Raw genomic sequence first — 17,796 nt, forward strand, 5'->3', positions numbered from 1 at the left:
GGATTTTAAAATTGGACTTAGCCCTTATAATCTCTTTGTTAAAATGCTATATTTGAAAATTATGTTTTCAATTTGTTTAAAAAATTAAGGTTACAAATTTTAAAGTTAACTATTTTTTAGTTATCTCTTTAAAGTTAACTATTTTTTGAAAAACATACCTTTCTATATTTTTAGCTTAAACTCTCCCAAGATAATCTGACTTACATCTCTAGATTTCTTTGCACTCTTTTTAATTTGTTCTATATTCATTTTTGATGAATGCCAAAGGGGGAGGGTTAGGTGGTTTAAGTTAGTTAAACAACCAACTAAAACAACAAAATTTAAAAGCTACCTTAACAACCTTATGCTTATTTTTACTTGCATAATTTTTTCACTAACTTAACCAGGTTGTCATTGCATCAAAAAGGGGGAGATTGTTGGTGTGGTTAGCACTAACGGTCTAACTCAAGTTTTGATGAATGACAAAATAGGTTAAGTTAGTTTTGTTGTTATCTAACACTCTGACCGAGTGTGCAGGAGAAACCCAGACAGGTCGATGGGTTGACCTAATGTCTGGCACGAAGCTCAGCTAGGTTGACGGGCCGACCAGATAGTTGGCACGAAGTCTAGCTAGGTCAACGGGCTAACCAGATAGCTGGCACAAAGTCTAGACAGGTCGAAGGGTTGACCGGACATCTAGCAGGTAAGTGGAGGTAAATCACTGGAGGAGAATGACTGTGAGGACGCATTCCCAGGAAGGGAACATTAGGCGTCAATCTGACTTAGACCCATTTCAAATATCTAAGTCGAGATCGTGACTAGATTCCAGTCTCGAGGAGATAGAATCTAGCTACTACTCTCCTTGTTAATCTTAAAATTGTGCTAACACTTTGTTTTGCAGGATAATATTATTTGCATTTTGCCTCGGACTAACTCTTTCATGTAGGAGAAGGACTTTCTGGAGAAGAGTGGTCCGGGCGCCCGGAAGGGATCCGAGCGCCCGGGAGGGATCCGGGCGCCCGAAATGCAAAATATATCCTCAACGTCGCCTCGCCACGTGGAGATGCTTGGTTGGCTCGGCTACGTCATATTCAGGGCGCTCGAAAGGATCAAGGCGCCCCGAACCTCCTATATAAGGAGGGTAGAGGTTGGAGTCACAACAACAACTGAAGATCTACTCTTCTGTGCTCCTGCGACGTTGCGAAAGCTCTCTGACAAAAGTGCTATTTATGTTTCTATTTTTTATTATTGTCGGCTTCTTTTTCTTCACTAATTAATTCCTGTGCTTAATTTGTAATCAAACTTTTCGAATTATTAGTGATTGCCCATCGAAAGTACCCTTGCGTGCGAGCTTTGGAGTAGGAGTCGCCAAAGGCTCCTAACCAAGTAAATCTTTGTGTTTGCTTTGGCTTAATCATTTTCCGTTGCTTACTCTCGAATTTTTAATCGCTCTTCACCCCCCCCCCCCCCTCTAACGAAACTCATGATCCAACAACCACGTCTTCCACTCGACTTCCTGTGCTCCTAAGTTCCTACACACTTAGACACAAGGTTAAAATACTACATGACCTAACTTAACTTGTTGATCACATCAAAACAACCTTGGGGTTTCAACAGTCTAGTCACTCCTTAAGGTCCCCGATCGATTGTTCAATGGTTTAAAAACTCTGGTTCCCCCTAAGGAAGGCAGGTCGGTCACTCCTTAAGGTCCCCGATAGATTGTTTAATGGTTTAAAGTCTCTAGTTCCCCCTAAGGAAGCCAAGCCGGTCACTCCTTAAGGTCCCTGATCGACTATTCAATGGTTTAAAGTCTCGGATTCCCCCTAAGGAAGTCAGGTCGGTCACTCCTTAAGGTCCCCGATCGAATGTTATGATTTAAAGTCTCTGGTTCCCCCTAAGGAAGCCTGGTCGGTCACTTCTTAAGGTCCTCAATCAACTATTATAGTTTAAAGTCTACGGTTCCCCAAAAGGAAGTCTGGCCGGTCACTCCTTAAGGTCTCCGATCGACTATTATGGTTTAAAGAAGAGTATATGTCTTCCCAAAAGAATATTGCATGCACTGTCTCTGTTATTCATATTAACAATGTTTGAACAAGATGCATAAATGACTTACAGGCATATTTGTTAAGTTCTATATGGTTGCAAATGATTAGCACTCCAAGGCCGTTTGAGTTTTCTCCCTTTTGTATCTTAGAGGTAATAGGCGCCCGATATAAGTTTCTGTATGATTTTATAAGGTCCTCCCCATTAGGGTTCTAGCTTGTTAACATCTCCCACAGGCTTGATGCGCTTCCATACAAGATCACCTACCTGAAAGAACCTTGGAATAACTCTTTTGTTATAATACTGTCTCATTCTTTGCCGATAGGAAATAAGTCGGGTTGCCACTTTGTCCCGTGCTTCCTCTATTAAGTCAAGTTCCATGAGGCATTGATCCGCATTGCTATCATCATAAAGCCTTCTTCGATCAGATTCTACTCCGACTTCAATTGGAATCACCGCTTCACCCCCATAAACCAGGTGAAAATGAGTAATTCATGTGGCTTCTCGAGGAGTAGTACGATATGCCCATAATACTCTAGGTAATTAATTCATCTACCTAGCTACCACCAACATGATCTAATTTGATTTTGAGTCCTCTGATAATTTCTCTATTGGTTACTTCGGCTTGTCCATTACTCTGTAGATATGCGACAGAGGTAAAAGCTTGTGTGATGTCATAATCAGAACACCATTTTTTTATTTTTCCTATCTTAAAATTATCTTCCATTATCATAAACTATTTTGTGTGAAATACCAAATCTGTAAACAATATGCTGTGATAGAAATTCAATAACTACATGTTCAGTAATTTTGGCCAATGGTTCTACTTCTACCTATTTAGAAAAATAATCAATAGCTACTAATAAGAACTTCCTCTGAGCAGGTGCAAGAGGAAAAGGCCCAACTATATTCATGCTTGGGCTTCTTCCACATTAATGAACCCCAAAGCCCGCTCGATTAGTATATCAAAATTGGTAGAAGGGTTCCTGACCAAATCCTTAAAGAATCATTATCATTAAGCCCCTGAGAGAAGGCGCTTACCAAGATTTCTGTTGTAGCTGAAGGAACATCAATAGTCACTTGGTTAAACCTCTTAATATAAGCTCTAATAGATTCTTTAGGGTCTTGCTTGATGGAAAAGAGACTCCATGGAGTTTTATGGTACCTCTGATTGCTAAAAAATGATGTAAGAATACCTTGCGAAAATCCTTAGAGCGATGAATAGAATTCTCCGGTAGTCGCTTGAACAATCTCTGAGCTGCTCCTCCGAAAGTAGTAAGGAACATCCGGCATTTAACTCCATCAGTAAATTGTTTGAGGAGCGCCGCAAGCTCAAATTTAAGAAGATGACCCTCAGGATCAGTTGTTCCCGAGTATTCTCCGATATTTAAATTCTGATAATGTTTTGGCAACGGATCATCTAACACTCGTTGAGAGAATGAAGTAATAATCCTTTCAGGAGAACTATCACTGGCTACAATCTTTCCCTTTCATTTTTTCCTTATGGGGGTTTCTCCAGAAGATTCTTGGAGAATTTCTCTTCGTCCCCCTTGCTCAAGAGGTGTCCGGAAGTAGGCTTTAGAACGTCGAGTGGGAGAGAGAGGAGCAGAGAACAAATGAACCTGATCTCCCCCCTTGATCTCCCTCTTTCTGTGATGAGAAGTTACAAAGTTCGTCGGAGGTAGCACTACAGGTAACGTACCATTAGTATTGACTTGTTGTTGCTATTGTTGCAATATCTTCTGTACTCTGGCGTTGATGAGCAACTCCAAATCATCCTGCGATATACTAATGGTGTTGGGTTTGTCAGCTTCCTCCATCTTTGTAGCTTCAGATCAAGGTGAATACTTCCCATAGACGGCGCCAAATTCGATCCTGTCTGAAATCTATGAATACGAGCACTGGCTCCGATGATGAAGATAACCTTTTGTAGATCTAGAAGAAACCCTCCACAATCCTATGCACGGCGAGAGAAACCAGCAAAGTGTTAGTGACCTAAGACCGAAGTGGGGATCCCTAGCTAGGCCCTCCGACGCTCAAGTCAGTTTCTCTCTCAAAAGATAGAAAAAGAACAATAACCGAAGTGAAACAGAGTTCAGATGCTAGAACTTACATACCTTGCCAACGGAAAGGATCCCCCTTTTTATACTACCTTACGTGACCTCTGTAGTCATGCAGTAGTCCCCGGTTCATTAGGGCTTGTTAGGAGATGAAGTCATCTTTTATATTTCATGCAATAATCCTTTAATGAATATAATCTTTTTTATACCCAAAATGTACCTATTTTGTCATTTGTGACTTATATTTGTGATGGGGGGCACGTCATTGTAATTGAAAAAGCTTCTAGAAGATATTTCTCGTCAAATATTATGTTGGGTCTGTCTTGGTCGATCGTTTAAGTCGACCATATATTGAGAATACCTTCTGTTGAACCTGTCTCGATCAGTCGTTCAAGCCGACCGTATATATATTAGGAATACCTTCTATTGAGCATGTCTTTATGCTCAGACAGGCTTTGCCCGGTCGAGCATATATGAGCACGTGGGTGCTCGTTAGGCCTGTGGTTGGCCAGTAATATATTCAGAATCATATATAAAGCTAAATGTCTTTATGCTCGGGCGGGCTTTTCCCGGCCGAGCATATATGAGCATGTGGGTGCTCGCTCAGCCTGCGGTCGGCTGGTAATATGTTGAGAATTATATACAAGGCTAAATGCATTTATGCTCGGGCAGGTTTTTCCCGCCCGAGCATATATGAGCATGTGTGTGCTCGCTCGGCCTGCGATCGGCCGGTAATATGTTGAGAACCATATATAAGGCTAAATGCCTTTATGCTCAGGCGGACTTTTCCCGACAGAACATATATTAGCACATGGGTGCTCGCTTGGCTTACGGTCGGCTGGTAATATGTTGAGAACCATAATGTATGATTCTCAGATCAACGACAGCGTTAATGGTCGATTAAATACCATTACTGGCCGAGTAGTGAAACGATAACTGTTTCACTCATTATCACTCGACCGTTTAGATTCTGCATTAATCTCAAATTTAATGTATTTATTACACAACAACAAAAGTTTACGCGGTAAAATGTTGGTTGTTCCACTTGAGCAAATTTTGCCCTGACCGTCCGGCATTCGGCGCACACAGGTTGTGCCTGCACACGAGTCAACATAGTTCAGTGCAATCTGAGCCCTGGATTTGCACCCCCCCCCCCCCCCACGCACCCATGCGTTAGAGAGAGTCTCTCCCCGTGCATTTGTTCATATCCTCAATGCATGTGAATCAATATAAACTAACCAACATGCCTTGAAGTTCCCAATGTGGAACTAAAATATCATTCACAATAGAGCTTCTATCCTCTTCCTCCTCTTCTCCATTCACACATATTCAACAATCCCCCACATGAATGTAGGTTTTACCCTTTGAACCTTCTCTTGCAAAGATTTGGTTGCTTACTAGCTGATAGTAGACATGATGTCCTTGAACTATACTGTCGTCTGTGTAAGTAGTGATAAATCTCACCCAAGACTCTCCCTGATACAACTCAGTTCTCATGAGTGTGTTCGTTCTTGGCCATGAACACGCCTGATTCTGCGAGAAGCTCTGAGAATTGTGCCTCCAATTCTCTTCGAAACGGCTCCACTTCTTTCTCACATAAGTGATTCCTCAAGAGTTGTCATATACTCTTCTTGATCATTAAAAGCCCATCGGCTTACCCTGGTCTACTCACTGTTTTATTGGGCTATTCCCACAGTGTGTCTAGTCAATGCAGATTAGTCGCCCCTTTGAACCTAGTTCTTGGGATCTCCAGTCAGCATAGGTTGGGTGTCCTCTGCACTAATCGCTGACAACAGCATCAATCTCATTCCTCATGATGAACTTACAACTAACTCTCGATTTAACCCTTTAGTTAGTGAATCCGCTAGGTTATCCTTTGATCTCACATAGTCAACAGTGATATCTCCCATTGAAAGTAGTTATCTAATGGTATTATGTCTACGACATATATGTCTAGATTTACCATTATACAGATTGCTCTATGCCCGACCAATTGCTGATTAATTGTCACAATGTATGCAAATTGTCGGCACAGGTTTCGGCCATCATAGAATATCTTCTAAGAATTATCGTAGTCATTCAGTCTCTTCACTACATTTGTCAAGAGCTACAAACTCAGATTCCATCATGGATCTGGTTATTACGGTTTGCTTAGAAGATTTTCAGGAAATGGTTGCACCTCCCAGAATGAATACATATCCACTCGTAGACTTAGAGTCTCTTATGTCAGATATCCAACTTGCATCGCTGTATCCTTCGATCATAGCAGGATATCTCGTATAGTGTAAACCATATTCATGAGTATAACTCAAGTACATCAGTACTCTTGTTATCCCTTTCTAGTGCTCAACACCGGGATTACTCGTGTATCTACTCAATTTACTTACTGTGTAAGCCAAGTCTGGTCATGTACAACTCATCAAGTACATCAGACTTCCAATCACTCGAGAGTACTCTATCTGAGAGATACTTTCACCTCGATTTTTCGATAAATGTTCACTCGTATCTATCGACATTCGTGCCAACGTAATATCACCCTTAGTAAATTTCTCAAGAATCTTGTCCACGTAATGGGACTGAATAAGAACAAGTTCTTCTGTCATTCTAAGAATTTTGATTCCTAAAATCACATCAGCTAGGCATATGTCTTTCATATCAAATCTTGAGTTTAACATATCTTTAGTGGATTTGATTATCTTATCATTACTCCCAATTATAAGTATGTCATATACATATAGACACAAGATGACGTAGTCATTCTCTGTGACTTTCATGTAGACACATTTATCACATTCATTAATCTTGAATCCACATTCCTTCATGGCATTATCAAATTTCTCATGTCATTGCTTTGGTGCTTGTTTCAAGTCATATAATGATTTTACTAATCTACAAACCTTGTTTTTCTGTCCTAGCATAGAAAACCCCTCAGGTTGCTCCATATAGATTTCCTCTTCTAAATCCCCGTTTAGAAAAGTTGTCTTTACATCCATCTGATGTATTTCGAGATTCCATAGAGCGGCGATAGCCAACAATATTCTAATGGAAATTATTCTAGCCTTGTACTTATTGATTGTGACATCTGACTTCATTTTCTTCTTGAAAATTCACTTGCACCCTAGTGGTTTACTTCTTGGAGGAAGATCCACAAGTTCCCAAGTGTGATTTTGCAAGATAGACTCTATCTCAGATGCAATTGCCTCTCTCTAGTGAGGTCCATCAGACGAGCTTACTGCTTCTGAGTAACTCCGGAGCTCACTTTCCAGCATGAAAGTGATAAAATCCAATCCGTAGGATTTTTCTACCCGAGCTCTTTTACTACGTCTAAGCTTAACCTCAACTAGCTCATCATCTTCTTCGTCTTGTGTTTCATATGCTCACTTTGAGGAGCTAGCATCCCCTCGAGTCTTATATGGAAACACATGCTCGAAGAACGAGTCATTTCTCGATTCTATTATCGAGTTCTTATGTATCTCTGGTATTTGTGATTTATACACAACAAACTGATAAGTACTGTTGTTCTGTGCATATCCAATAAATATGCAATCAATAGTCTTTAGTCCTATCTTAATCCTTTTCGGATCAGGCACCAACACTTTGATAAAACACCCTCACATTCGTAAATATTTGTAGGACAGTTGTCTTTCATTCCACAACTCATAAGGGCTCTTATCTATTTTCTTCTGGGGCACCTTATTTAAAAGGTAATTAGCTGTTAACACAGCTTCCCCCCACATGGACTCTGGCAATCCAGAGCTCAATAAAAGAACATTCATCATCTCCTTTAGAGTTTCATTCTTTCACTCAACAACTCCATTTTATTGAGAAATATAAGGAGATGTTTCATGTCTGATCTCATATTCAGCACACAACTCAGCAAACGGTGATACATATTCACCGCTTTGGTCACTTCGAACTACCTTAATCTTTCTATTAAGCTGGTTTTCAATCTCAGTCTTATAGAGAGCAAATTTCTCTATAGCTTCGTCCTTACTTTTGAGAAGATACACATAACGATATTTTGTGTTATCATCTACAAAAGTGATGAAGTATTTATTACCACCACGTGTTGGCGTACCTTTTAGGTTGCACACATCAGTGTGGATTATGTCAAGTGGTTCTTTACTTCTATCAATATATTGAAAGGATGACCTTGTCATTTTCGTTTCAACACAAATCTCACATTTGTGTTTTGAGTCAAGGTGGAATGTAAGTATGTTTTGCATGTTTATTAATCTACGTAACACATTGTAGTTAATATGTCCTAGTCTACTATGCCACAAACATAAAAACTCAAGCATATAAGTGGAGGAACTTTCATTTTTATTTATATTGGGCCTAATGGTCATTACATTGAACTTGAATAGCCCATCAGATACATAGCATCTTCCTACAAATATTCCATTCTTGGACAATATAACTCTGTTCGACTCAAAAATAATGTGAAAGTCATGCTTGCTTAATAGTGATCCGGATACTAGATTCTTCCGAATATTTGGAACATACAGCACATTGTTCAAAGTAAGGTCCTTGCCCAAGGTCATCTTCAGCACCACCTTTCCTTGGCCCATGATGTCCGAGGTTGCTGAGTTCCCCATGAATAGTTTGTCTTCAGTGACTTCTTCAAAGTTATGGAGCAGCTCCTTATTGTAGTAGACATATCTGGTGGCTGTAGTATCGATCCATCATTTCCGGGGTTTGAATTGATCAGGTTCACCTCAAAGACCACAGTGCAAAGGTCGTCCATTTCTGGCCCCTTATTTAGGCTGGCCTCCTACTTCTTCGACTTCCTGCACTCTGAAGATTTGTGACCCACTTGGTCACAGTTAAAGTACTTCCCATAGAACTTCTTTTTGTTGATGCCTCCTCTGGGTCCCATCTTAGAAGACTTAGGGTTCTTCTGTTTCGAACTTTGACCGTGCTCGACCATGTTGGCTTTCACAATAGTTTGAGAGAACAATTTTCTCTCTGAACTCTTGTTGTCTTCTTCGATGCGAAGTCGAACAATGAGTTCCTCCACATTCATCTCCTTCCGCTTGTGCTTCAGGTAGTTCTTGAAGTCTTTCCAACTGGGAGGCAGCTTCTCAATGATAGCAGCTATCTGGAAGATTTCACTCAGAATCATCCCTTCTGAGTGGATCTCATGCAAAATCACTTGAAGCTCCTGGACTTGGCTGATCACCGTCTTGGAGTCAACTATCTTGTAGTCCACGAATTGACCCACGATGAACTTCTTGGCCCCTGCATCCTCTGTCTTGTACTTCTTGTCCAGGGACTCCCACAGTTCCTTAGTCGTTCTCTTCATGTTATACACAGCGTACAGCGAGTCAGCAAGGCAGTTAAAGATGTAGTTTCGACAAAGGAACTCAAAATGAGTTCATGCCTCCACTACATTCATGGTTTGCGCATCAGCATCCTCAGCACGCTTAGGAGGGTCCTCGGTCAAGAACCAAGCCAGGTTGAGTGTGGTCAAGTAGAAGAGCATCTTCTGCTACCACCTCTTGAAGTTCAATCCACTGAACTTTCTCTAGATTTTCCCCATAATTGATTAGCACAGTTCCAATCGGGGCAGAAGGGGCCTGCACGTGTTGAGTCTATTGCACCTTAACATTCCGTTCTGTGGCCATCTCAACATAATCGAGTCTGTTTCAAGATTGTTGGACAAACAATCTGTTGCCGGAGATATATGGGATATTAGCTGAATTTAAATACTCAAATTAAATTCAACTTACAGTTGAAATGACCTGAGCTAATAATCTCAAGCTACCAACAGAGGTTGGTTTCTGTCAAATGATGAAGGCAGTCTGTATAGTGTTGACAGAGTGGGCTGAGCGACCGGGTAGGCAGGTCGGCCGAGTAAAAATTTTGTGCAGGAAGATTAGCTGGGCAGGTAGAGCGGCTGACCGTATGTAGAGCCAAGCGATCGAGCAGACAGGCAGGGCGAAGCAGACAGGCCGGGCTGTCAAACAGTGACCGAGTAAATGGTCGTTCAGGCTTTGACACCGAGCGGGATAAAGGACCGAGGCCTGCGAGAGTTATAATGTCCTTGAAACAGATTCACTCCACCTCTGGCTGTGCTTCGATGCTTACTAGGGTCGTCTGTTTCCCAGGATACAACGGCTGACCGTGAATCCCACCAAGCACTGGTGGTCACGGCGAACTGAGAGGCACCCGATTGCTATCACGGGCACTCTGCGGAGCAGGAGTTACACGACAGAGGAGGAGGGAACAAAGGTGAAGAAAATCGCAATATAGGCATGACAGAGGAGGAGGGAACACAGGTGGAGAAAATCACAATATAGGAGCTCAGATCAACGACAGCGTTAATGGTCAATTAAATACCATTACTCGTCGAGCAGTGAAACGCCGACTGTTTCACTCATTATCACTCGACCGTTATACATCAGCACAAAGTAGATTGTTCCACTTGGGCAAATTTTACTCTGACCGGTCCGGCATTTAGCACGCGCAGGTCGTGCCTACTCACGAGTCAACATGGTTCATTGTAATCCGAGTCCTGGATTTACACCCCCCCTGCGCACCTACGCATGAGAGAGAGTCTCTCCCCATGCATTTGTTTATATCCTTAATGCATGTGAATCAATATAAACTAACCAACATACCTTAAAACTCCCAATGTAAAACTAAAATTTCATTCACAATAAAACTTCTATCCTCTTCTACTTCTTTTCCATTCACACATATTCAACACCTTCCACTATTACCAATTCCATTAGTAAACTTACAATATCTATCTTCAAAGTATCCTCTCCTCTTTCCTCTTGTATCACCTAGTTTTTTGATACAGCCACTCAAACTGAGCTCATTCAATATCTCTATTCTTTTTTCGAAAAATAAAAGAAAGTAACCTGACTTAAGGCTTGTTTGATACCGTATATCAATACTAAAATTTCATATTATATATTGTATTAAAAATTTTGATATATATAAAAAAATCATATATTAAAATTTTAATATATATATCGAAAATATTATAATATAAATTATATATCGTTTACATACAAATTTCAAACATCGAATTATTAAATTGCATGTTGACTATATAAAAAAAAAATTGATATAGTATAATATTAATATTATACCAAAATTTTTAATATATCAAATTTTAATATAATTTGATATATTTTAATACGATATATATATATATATATATATATAATTTTGATAATTTTTTCATCCACAAGCTCAGAGGAAAAATTAAGACAACTGTAGTTAAGTGAATCTATACTACATAGCATTGGCTTCATCAACTTGTGTTCTTTTCCATCAAAGACAAAAAGTAAAAATTAATTATTTATTCTTATCATAACAGAAAAGATTAATTTATTCTTATCATAACAGAAAAGTTACGATGTAATAATAAAATTATTATCGTATAACTTAGAGGTCACTTAGTCGCGGAAATAGATTTTTTACGATATAAGATAAGACCATACAATGGACTTCACATTAACGGTATGTCGATTTTTCGATAACCTTTTATAGTGTTTACAATCAGTTCGTTCATTAAGAAGATAATTTCAAAATCTCTTGTTCTAGAGAAAGATTTAGTAATACGAGCACAAGCAAGATAGTCTGTGTACGTTACTAGGTTATTAATGTAGAAATTTTATTTATTGAATAATCCATCTTTAAAATAACTTTTGTAAATTTTAGATTTTTTTTAAAAAAAAAAAACTTTCAGAGCATCACATTCCTATTTTGACACCAAAAAGCCAGCCCCTTCGTCACAGAGAAGAAAAATATTAAATTTCGTTAAAATAAAATATAGGAAAACATTGCTCCTTTCCTTTTTTTGTTTCCTTCCCCTGTTTCATTGAATGCTTATCATGATAATTTCCAAAAACCGCCCTATATAGACAAAATCCCCTGTTCTTCATCTGCGTTCTTCCATTTCCTTCAAAATCTATTGAACAGGCGGCGTTTTTTGCATGATTAAGCAACCTCATTGTTCTCCATCTCCTTCAATCCTTTTGTAAACGATAAAGGTGCAATCTTGGACTACTCTGTGTTTTTTTTTTTTTTTTTTTTTGCTTCAATCCCCAAAGGCGGCGGCAGCCTTGATGCGTTTCGACGCGTTCTTTCTTCTCTTCCTTTTTTATTCTGTTTTTCCCCCTCTATTTTGGACAGAAGATGAGTCCGACGCTTCGATTGCCGCAGTGGCTGCCGCCGCTCCTGCAGACGAGCTTCTTCGCGCACTGCGAAGTCCACGGCGACTCCAACAAGACCGAGTGCAACATGTACTGCTTGGACTGCGCCGGCGACGCGCTCTGTTCTTATTGCCTCCCAGACCACAAGGATCACCAACTCGTTCAGGTTCCTCTCTGTCTCTCTCTCTTTTCTAGATCAAATCCAAATAAAAATCGAATTTTGATTTGATCGAGCCCTCCTCTTTAGATTCGGAGGTCGTCTTATCACAATGTGATTAGGGTATCGGAAGTGTCGAAGTTGATAGACATCTCCTCGATCCAGACCTACACCATCAACAGCGCCAAGATCGTGTTCCTCAATGAGCGGCCTCAGCAGAGGCCCGGGAAGGGCGTGATCAACAGCTGCGAGAACTGCGGCCGCGGCCTCTTGGATTCCTTCCGCTTCTGCTCCATTGGCTGCAAGGTGAGGTCCCGAATCTTTCGAACAGATTACGATTTAATCCAAGATTGGGGAGATTGAATCTTCCATAAAGAATGAATCTTTCCTTTTTCAAAAAAAAAAAAAACTTTTCAGCTCGAAGGAATGCGGACGGACCCGGAGTTGAGCTTCGCGGTCCGCCCGAAACCCGGTCGCGAGTGGATGCGAGGATCCGAATCCGACGAGTCGGTGTCGTCGCAGAGGAAGACGTCGGTACCTCTAGTCTCCGGTGGCAATGACAGCGGCGGCGGGAGCGTTTCTTCAGAGACTACTGTCCCGTGTCGACCGAGATCCCGGCGAAAAGGCATACCCCATCGATCTCCATTCTGATTACATTCGTGGACATTAATGTAGGAATGCATTGAAGTTCAAGTTATGCATTGTTAAAAATATTTTTAGATTTTTTTTAAGATAAATAAAAGGTGCATTTGATAAATTCACTCACTCTGAGTCACTGATTAGCTCGCTTAATAATTCATTAATGAGGTTGTTCTACATATCGGCTTCGATGAATTTACTTGACTTATTTAGTTCGATCGATTCGGCCAACTTGATTACTTTAATCGACTAAATTATATTTGTCGGATCTATAGTTTAAGAAGTTTATTAATGGTATGGATAATTAAGTAACATTGTCTTAAAATTACTAAAAAAAAAAGCTTTATTTATAAATTTTATTATATTAATACTAAAAACACTTTTTTTACAAAAACAAAAAAATTTGCTAAACCTAAACTCAGACTAGGCATGTCTCACAGTCACAATAGGTTGAAATTTAATTCTCAAGGTCATTGTAGCTTGTTGGTTAGTTTTTAAACACACTCATTGCTCTAGCTCATGAAAGGGAGATTTGACTATTTTTTTTGTGGCAAATAGCAAAAATCACAATTTTATTCATTAACTAAACTTATGAAGGTGAGATCTAAGCTTATGAGTTTGATCGTCAAAATACATTTCCTTATGATACCCAATACCATACTTGTTCATATGAATTGCCCTTCAATCTATGAGTATAGCATTCATATAGTTATAAAGATCTCTATAACATCGCCCCCTGACTCCATCCCTAACGATATTGAAGTCATGGATTTATGGATCGGTTTCTATGTGGTGTGATAAAGTCTGGAGGATGTTTTAGCAAATTCGTTAAACTTGAGGCTCATTTTGGAAAAAGTGGCTAAAGTTTGCGATGGTAAAAATGAAATTTGAACTAATCAAAACCCTAACTGCCGCATCAAAAGCCCCCCTCCGGTTCTTCCCTCCGCATCGCCGGTCGAGACCAACAATGCAAAGTGCGGTGTCCAAGCTTCTCCTGTCCAATATCTCGAGAAGGCTGTGCAGTCTTCCTAAGACTTGGATAGGTGAGCGATGTGTACCAGGAATCGGTTTCAGTACGAGCAGCAAATCCGGCCGGTCGATGAGAGGCGAAAGAGGTGATGGCGATGACTCGGAGGATCTCTTCCTTCGAAATCTTAACTTTGGGGAGGAAGGTAGCGGAGAGAGGCAAAGGGCGCGCCAGGAAGGCTCTTTTGAACGACCCTCCTCTAGGCCAACGTTTCGCGGTGGCGAGGAAAGGCGAAAGATGCCGCCTTTGCCTGAGGATGGCATCGATGAAGCTTCAGATGATCTTTTCCCTGGTTTTGACTTGGGCGAAGACGAGCTTGGTATGACTGGTAGTGGTCTGCAAGGCCGTTCTCGCAGCAGAGCTACAGGAAGAGCCCCTCCAAGGGAGGATTTTAATCAGTCAACACAGACTTCATTCAAGGATTTTGGCCGAGATTATATGGGCGACTTTGAGAATCCACAATATAGATCGCCATCAGGATCTGCCAGTGGAGACAGGATTGAAGATTCAAGATATGGATCACCTTACATTGGTAGCGGATCAGAGGATTTGGGCGGTGGGCAGAGGGGAAGAGATCGAATCGGTGATTCACTAGCTCAAAAGTTTAATCTTGGACCATCTGGGCAGCAGAAGAAGATGGATGAAGCCAATCAAAACAATTCAGATTCGACAAAACCTATCTCACCGGAGGCGCCACCAGAAGATGCTGATGAGATTTTCAAGAAGATGAAGGAGACTGGCGTTATACCTAATGCTGTCGCCATGCTTGACGGCCTCTGCAAAGATGGGCTAGTTCAAGAGGCCATGAAGCTGTTTGGATCAATGCGTGAGAAGCGCACAATCCCGGAGGTTGTGATTTACACTGCTGTTGTGGAAGGGTTCTGCAAGGCGGCAAAATTCGATGATGCTAAGAGGATTTTCAGGAAAATGCAGAACAATGGAATCACGCCTAATGCATTTAGCTACAAGATTCTCATTCAGAGCTTATGCCAAGAAAAGAAATTGGAGGATTCAGTTGAGTTCTGCATGGAGATGCTGAATGCTGGACATCAACCAAATGCGGCTACTACGATTGGTTTGGTGGATGAGTTCATTAAAGAGAAAGGAGTGGAGGAAGCTGATAATTTTGTGAAGAAGTTGCTCGGGAGAGGTTGGATTCTTGACGACAAAGCAATCCGAGAGCATTTGAACAAGAAAGGACCATTCTCGCCATTGATTTGGGAGGCCTTCTTTGGGAAAAAGGCATCACGAGGTCCATTTTGATCTCTTTCTAAGTAATCACAAACTTCTATTTTCATGTTGATCGATGATTCACTCTTTGCCATTGCCAACATTGGTAGTTACTGATACTTGATGCATATGTTATGAGAAGGGATCTTGTGGAATCTGAATGGCAAGTGAACTTGCAACGCATAGTATGCTTATTCCAAATTCTAGCTCCATTTTCACAATCAATCATCTTTAAGCCAAAACATGATTCAGTATTATAATATATATCATATAGTCCTATAAATTCACAGCAAGAACCACAAAATAAAAATTAAGATGAATAAAAAAACTGTCACTGTTTAGTTCTATAAAAAGCATTCAACCATGTTTTGGCCAACATAGCTAAAAATTTAAGATGCATGAATAAAACTGTATTTTTCTAGTTGTCTTGACATTCAACTATATTTTAGTTGAAATATCATTGGGTGCCAAAACAGATTTGATAAATTTAGAAAATATTAACATAATGAGTCTAAACAGATGCAATTGTGGCCATAATTTTTTTGTTTTGTTGAGCATATGCCATTTTGGAGGAAGATGATTTTTGTTTTTGTTAAACCTAAATTTTCTGATTGCTAAAAAACATATCAGCCATTATTGAGACATCCTATTTTCCAACTCATCTGTGGTCTGTGGACCTAAGAATTTTGCTGCCTGCCTTTGCAATGGGAATCAAGAGATTCAAGCAAAATGAAAGCAGTCTAAATTCTGTGTCTTTGGCTACCGTATCATAAGGTTTTAGACACCGCAGTTGACTTGCTTTCTAATGTCATGTTGGGAGGTGGGATGAAGTACTCTTATTAAATATTTTGAGTATGATGACAAAAAAGCTATCTAGTTTGTATAATCTGCTCAGAGCACCTCTCTCCATGGATCAGACATCCAAAATTAAAATAGTGTTCGAAAACATACTTGTTCAAGTTCAGTATTGTTTGCTAGAATGCATCATCTCAAATTGTATACTTACAGCGTCAAAATTTGATGCCTATAAAATATACAATCACCTCCGCCACAAGATTACATGGTGAAAATTCATTTTCATGGTAAAGTAATACAAATATATATAAAGGAACAAAAGTGATTTATTGTGATTAGGCATAGGTTTACTCCAACCAAAGAATCTAGATTTATATATTGGGCTTTGTATTTAGATCTGATTTTTCAATTATATATTTTTGTATATTGTATGTTATCAAAATCAATTATATAATTGATTAATTAGTAAACTTTGTGATTGGGCATCATTACTGGCTTCAACAAAGTTCTAGTTTTCATGATCTTTTGAGATTGATTGATTCTACCATCCTTATTTCCACGTTGGCAGCACACATTTGTTTAACATCTCTTCTTCCAGATTCAGCACCTCTTTCGTCAATAATTTTCAGGAAATTACTATTTACATTTTCATGTAGCAACACATTTTTATTGCTATGATTTTTGTTTGACTCAAATTATAGCGAATCATAGGTTATATTTCACCTTTCACAATGAGAGCGATTGAAACACTTGAATTCTCTCAATTCCCCCAAAATAGTTCGAATCCCAAATCAAACATGACCTAATGACTCAGTTAAAGCACCATGACATAAGTAACTATGGACCCATGTTTGCAAAATTGCAATCCTTGTAGAATCGCATGATCTTATGATATAAAATATCAAATGGATCCTAAATCATGCAGGATCATTTTTCTTTTTTACAATAGAATCAGAGTAGAATTAGTGGGATCGTAGTAGGATCGGAGCACGATCGAAATAGAGTCGTATCTTTGAGAGATTATAACTTTTAACTTAGGTTGAATCATATGACTTATAATATACAAAATTGAAGCATGTTGAAATCTACAATTAATTATATGGTGAAATTCGTAATCATCAAGTTTCAGACTTAAAAAATGTCATTTAAAGCCTTTTAAGAGGCATGAAAGATTTTTACTCTTTTTTTATTATCTTTTAGAATATTTTATAATTCAGATTATTTTTATCTTTTACGGAGTTAGGATTAGGGTTCTTTGACTATTTAAACATCTATTTAGTTGTTTTTGAGTTAGTTTTTTTTTATCAATAATATTCTATCATTTATGTTCCCCAAAACGATGAGTTTTTTATGTCTATTGTCTGGTATTCTGTGGAATCAATAGGTCCCCACGGGTTAGGGCAGTTGGTACCTACATGCGTGTTTGCTCAATAGATCTTGAGGTCAATTCCGAGTAGGTGAAAATATCGCGTTGGATGCCTGACAACGCCCATATTAAGGGTCATTGCGCTACGCAAAATGCCCCCTCATGATTTATCTGTTTGTATTTTGTCGAGGGGTCGGCGATACAGGACTGCCTAGGGTGAGCAATATTACCTTTTACTCTAATAAGTTTTTAGAAGATTATTTTCGACATACGTGTTCGAATCAAAAGTTTCAATAGTTTCTGCTACATCAGCTGCTTTGTCAACCTTT

General features: G+C 39.5%; 2 protein-coding genes across 2 annotated transcripts; both read left to right on the forward strand.

Annotated features, from left to right (window-relative positions):
* The first annotated feature begins 12,235 nt into the window (after positions 1-12,235).
* On the forward strand, positions 12,236-13,066 carry LOC121967738 (protein RGF1 INDUCIBLE TRANSCRIPTION FACTOR 1-like). The gene is made up of 3 exons (XM_042518149.1): positions 12,236-12,419; positions 12,501-12,716; positions 12,828-13,066. Exons 1-3 carry the CDS (start codon positions 12,237-12,239, stop codon positions 13,059-13,061), a joined length of 633 nt encoding a protein of 210 aa, XP_042374083.1. The 5' UTR covers position 12,236; the 3' UTR covers positions 13,062-13,066.
* Positions 13,067-13,961: 895 nt separating this feature from the next.
* Positions 13,962-15,548, forward strand: LOC121967737 (pentatricopeptide repeat-containing protein At4g38150-like). Its single transcript, XM_042518148.1, has one exon. It carries the CDS (start codon positions 14,017-14,019, stop codon positions 15,337-15,339), a length of 1,323 nt encoding a protein of 440 aa, XP_042374082.1. The 5' UTR covers positions 13,962-14,016; the 3' UTR covers positions 15,340-15,548.
* The last annotated feature ends 2,248 nt before the right edge of the window (positions 15,549-17,796 follow it).

The sequence above is a fragment of the Zingiber officinale genome, chromosome 3B (genome assembly GCF_018446385.1).
Source record: "Zingiber officinale cultivar Zhangliang chromosome 3B, Zo_v1.1, whole genome shotgun sequence".
Taxonomy (NCBI): Eukaryota; Viridiplantae; Streptophyta; class Magnoliopsida; order Zingiberales; family Zingiberaceae; genus Zingiber; species Zingiber officinale.

Excerpts from the sequence above, each read along its gene's own strand:
- LOC121967738 (XM_042518149.1), top strand. The coding sequence starts at position 12,237 with ATGAGTCCGACGCTTCGATTGCCGCAGTGGCTGCCGCCGCTCCTGCAG. Across the intron at positions 12,420-12,500 it reads AGGATCACCAACTCGTTCAG|ATTCGGAGGTCGTCTTATCA; the intron begins GTTCCTCTCTGT and ends CCTCCTCTTTAG. Across the intron at positions 12,717-12,827 it reads TCTGCTCCATTGGCTGCAAG|CTCGAAGGAATGCGGACGGA; the intron begins GTGAGGTCCCGA and ends AAAACTTTTCAG.
- LOC121967737 (XM_042518148.1), top strand. The coding sequence starts at position 14,017 with ATGCAAAGTGCGGTGTCCAAGCTTCTCCTGTCCAATATCTCGAGAAGG.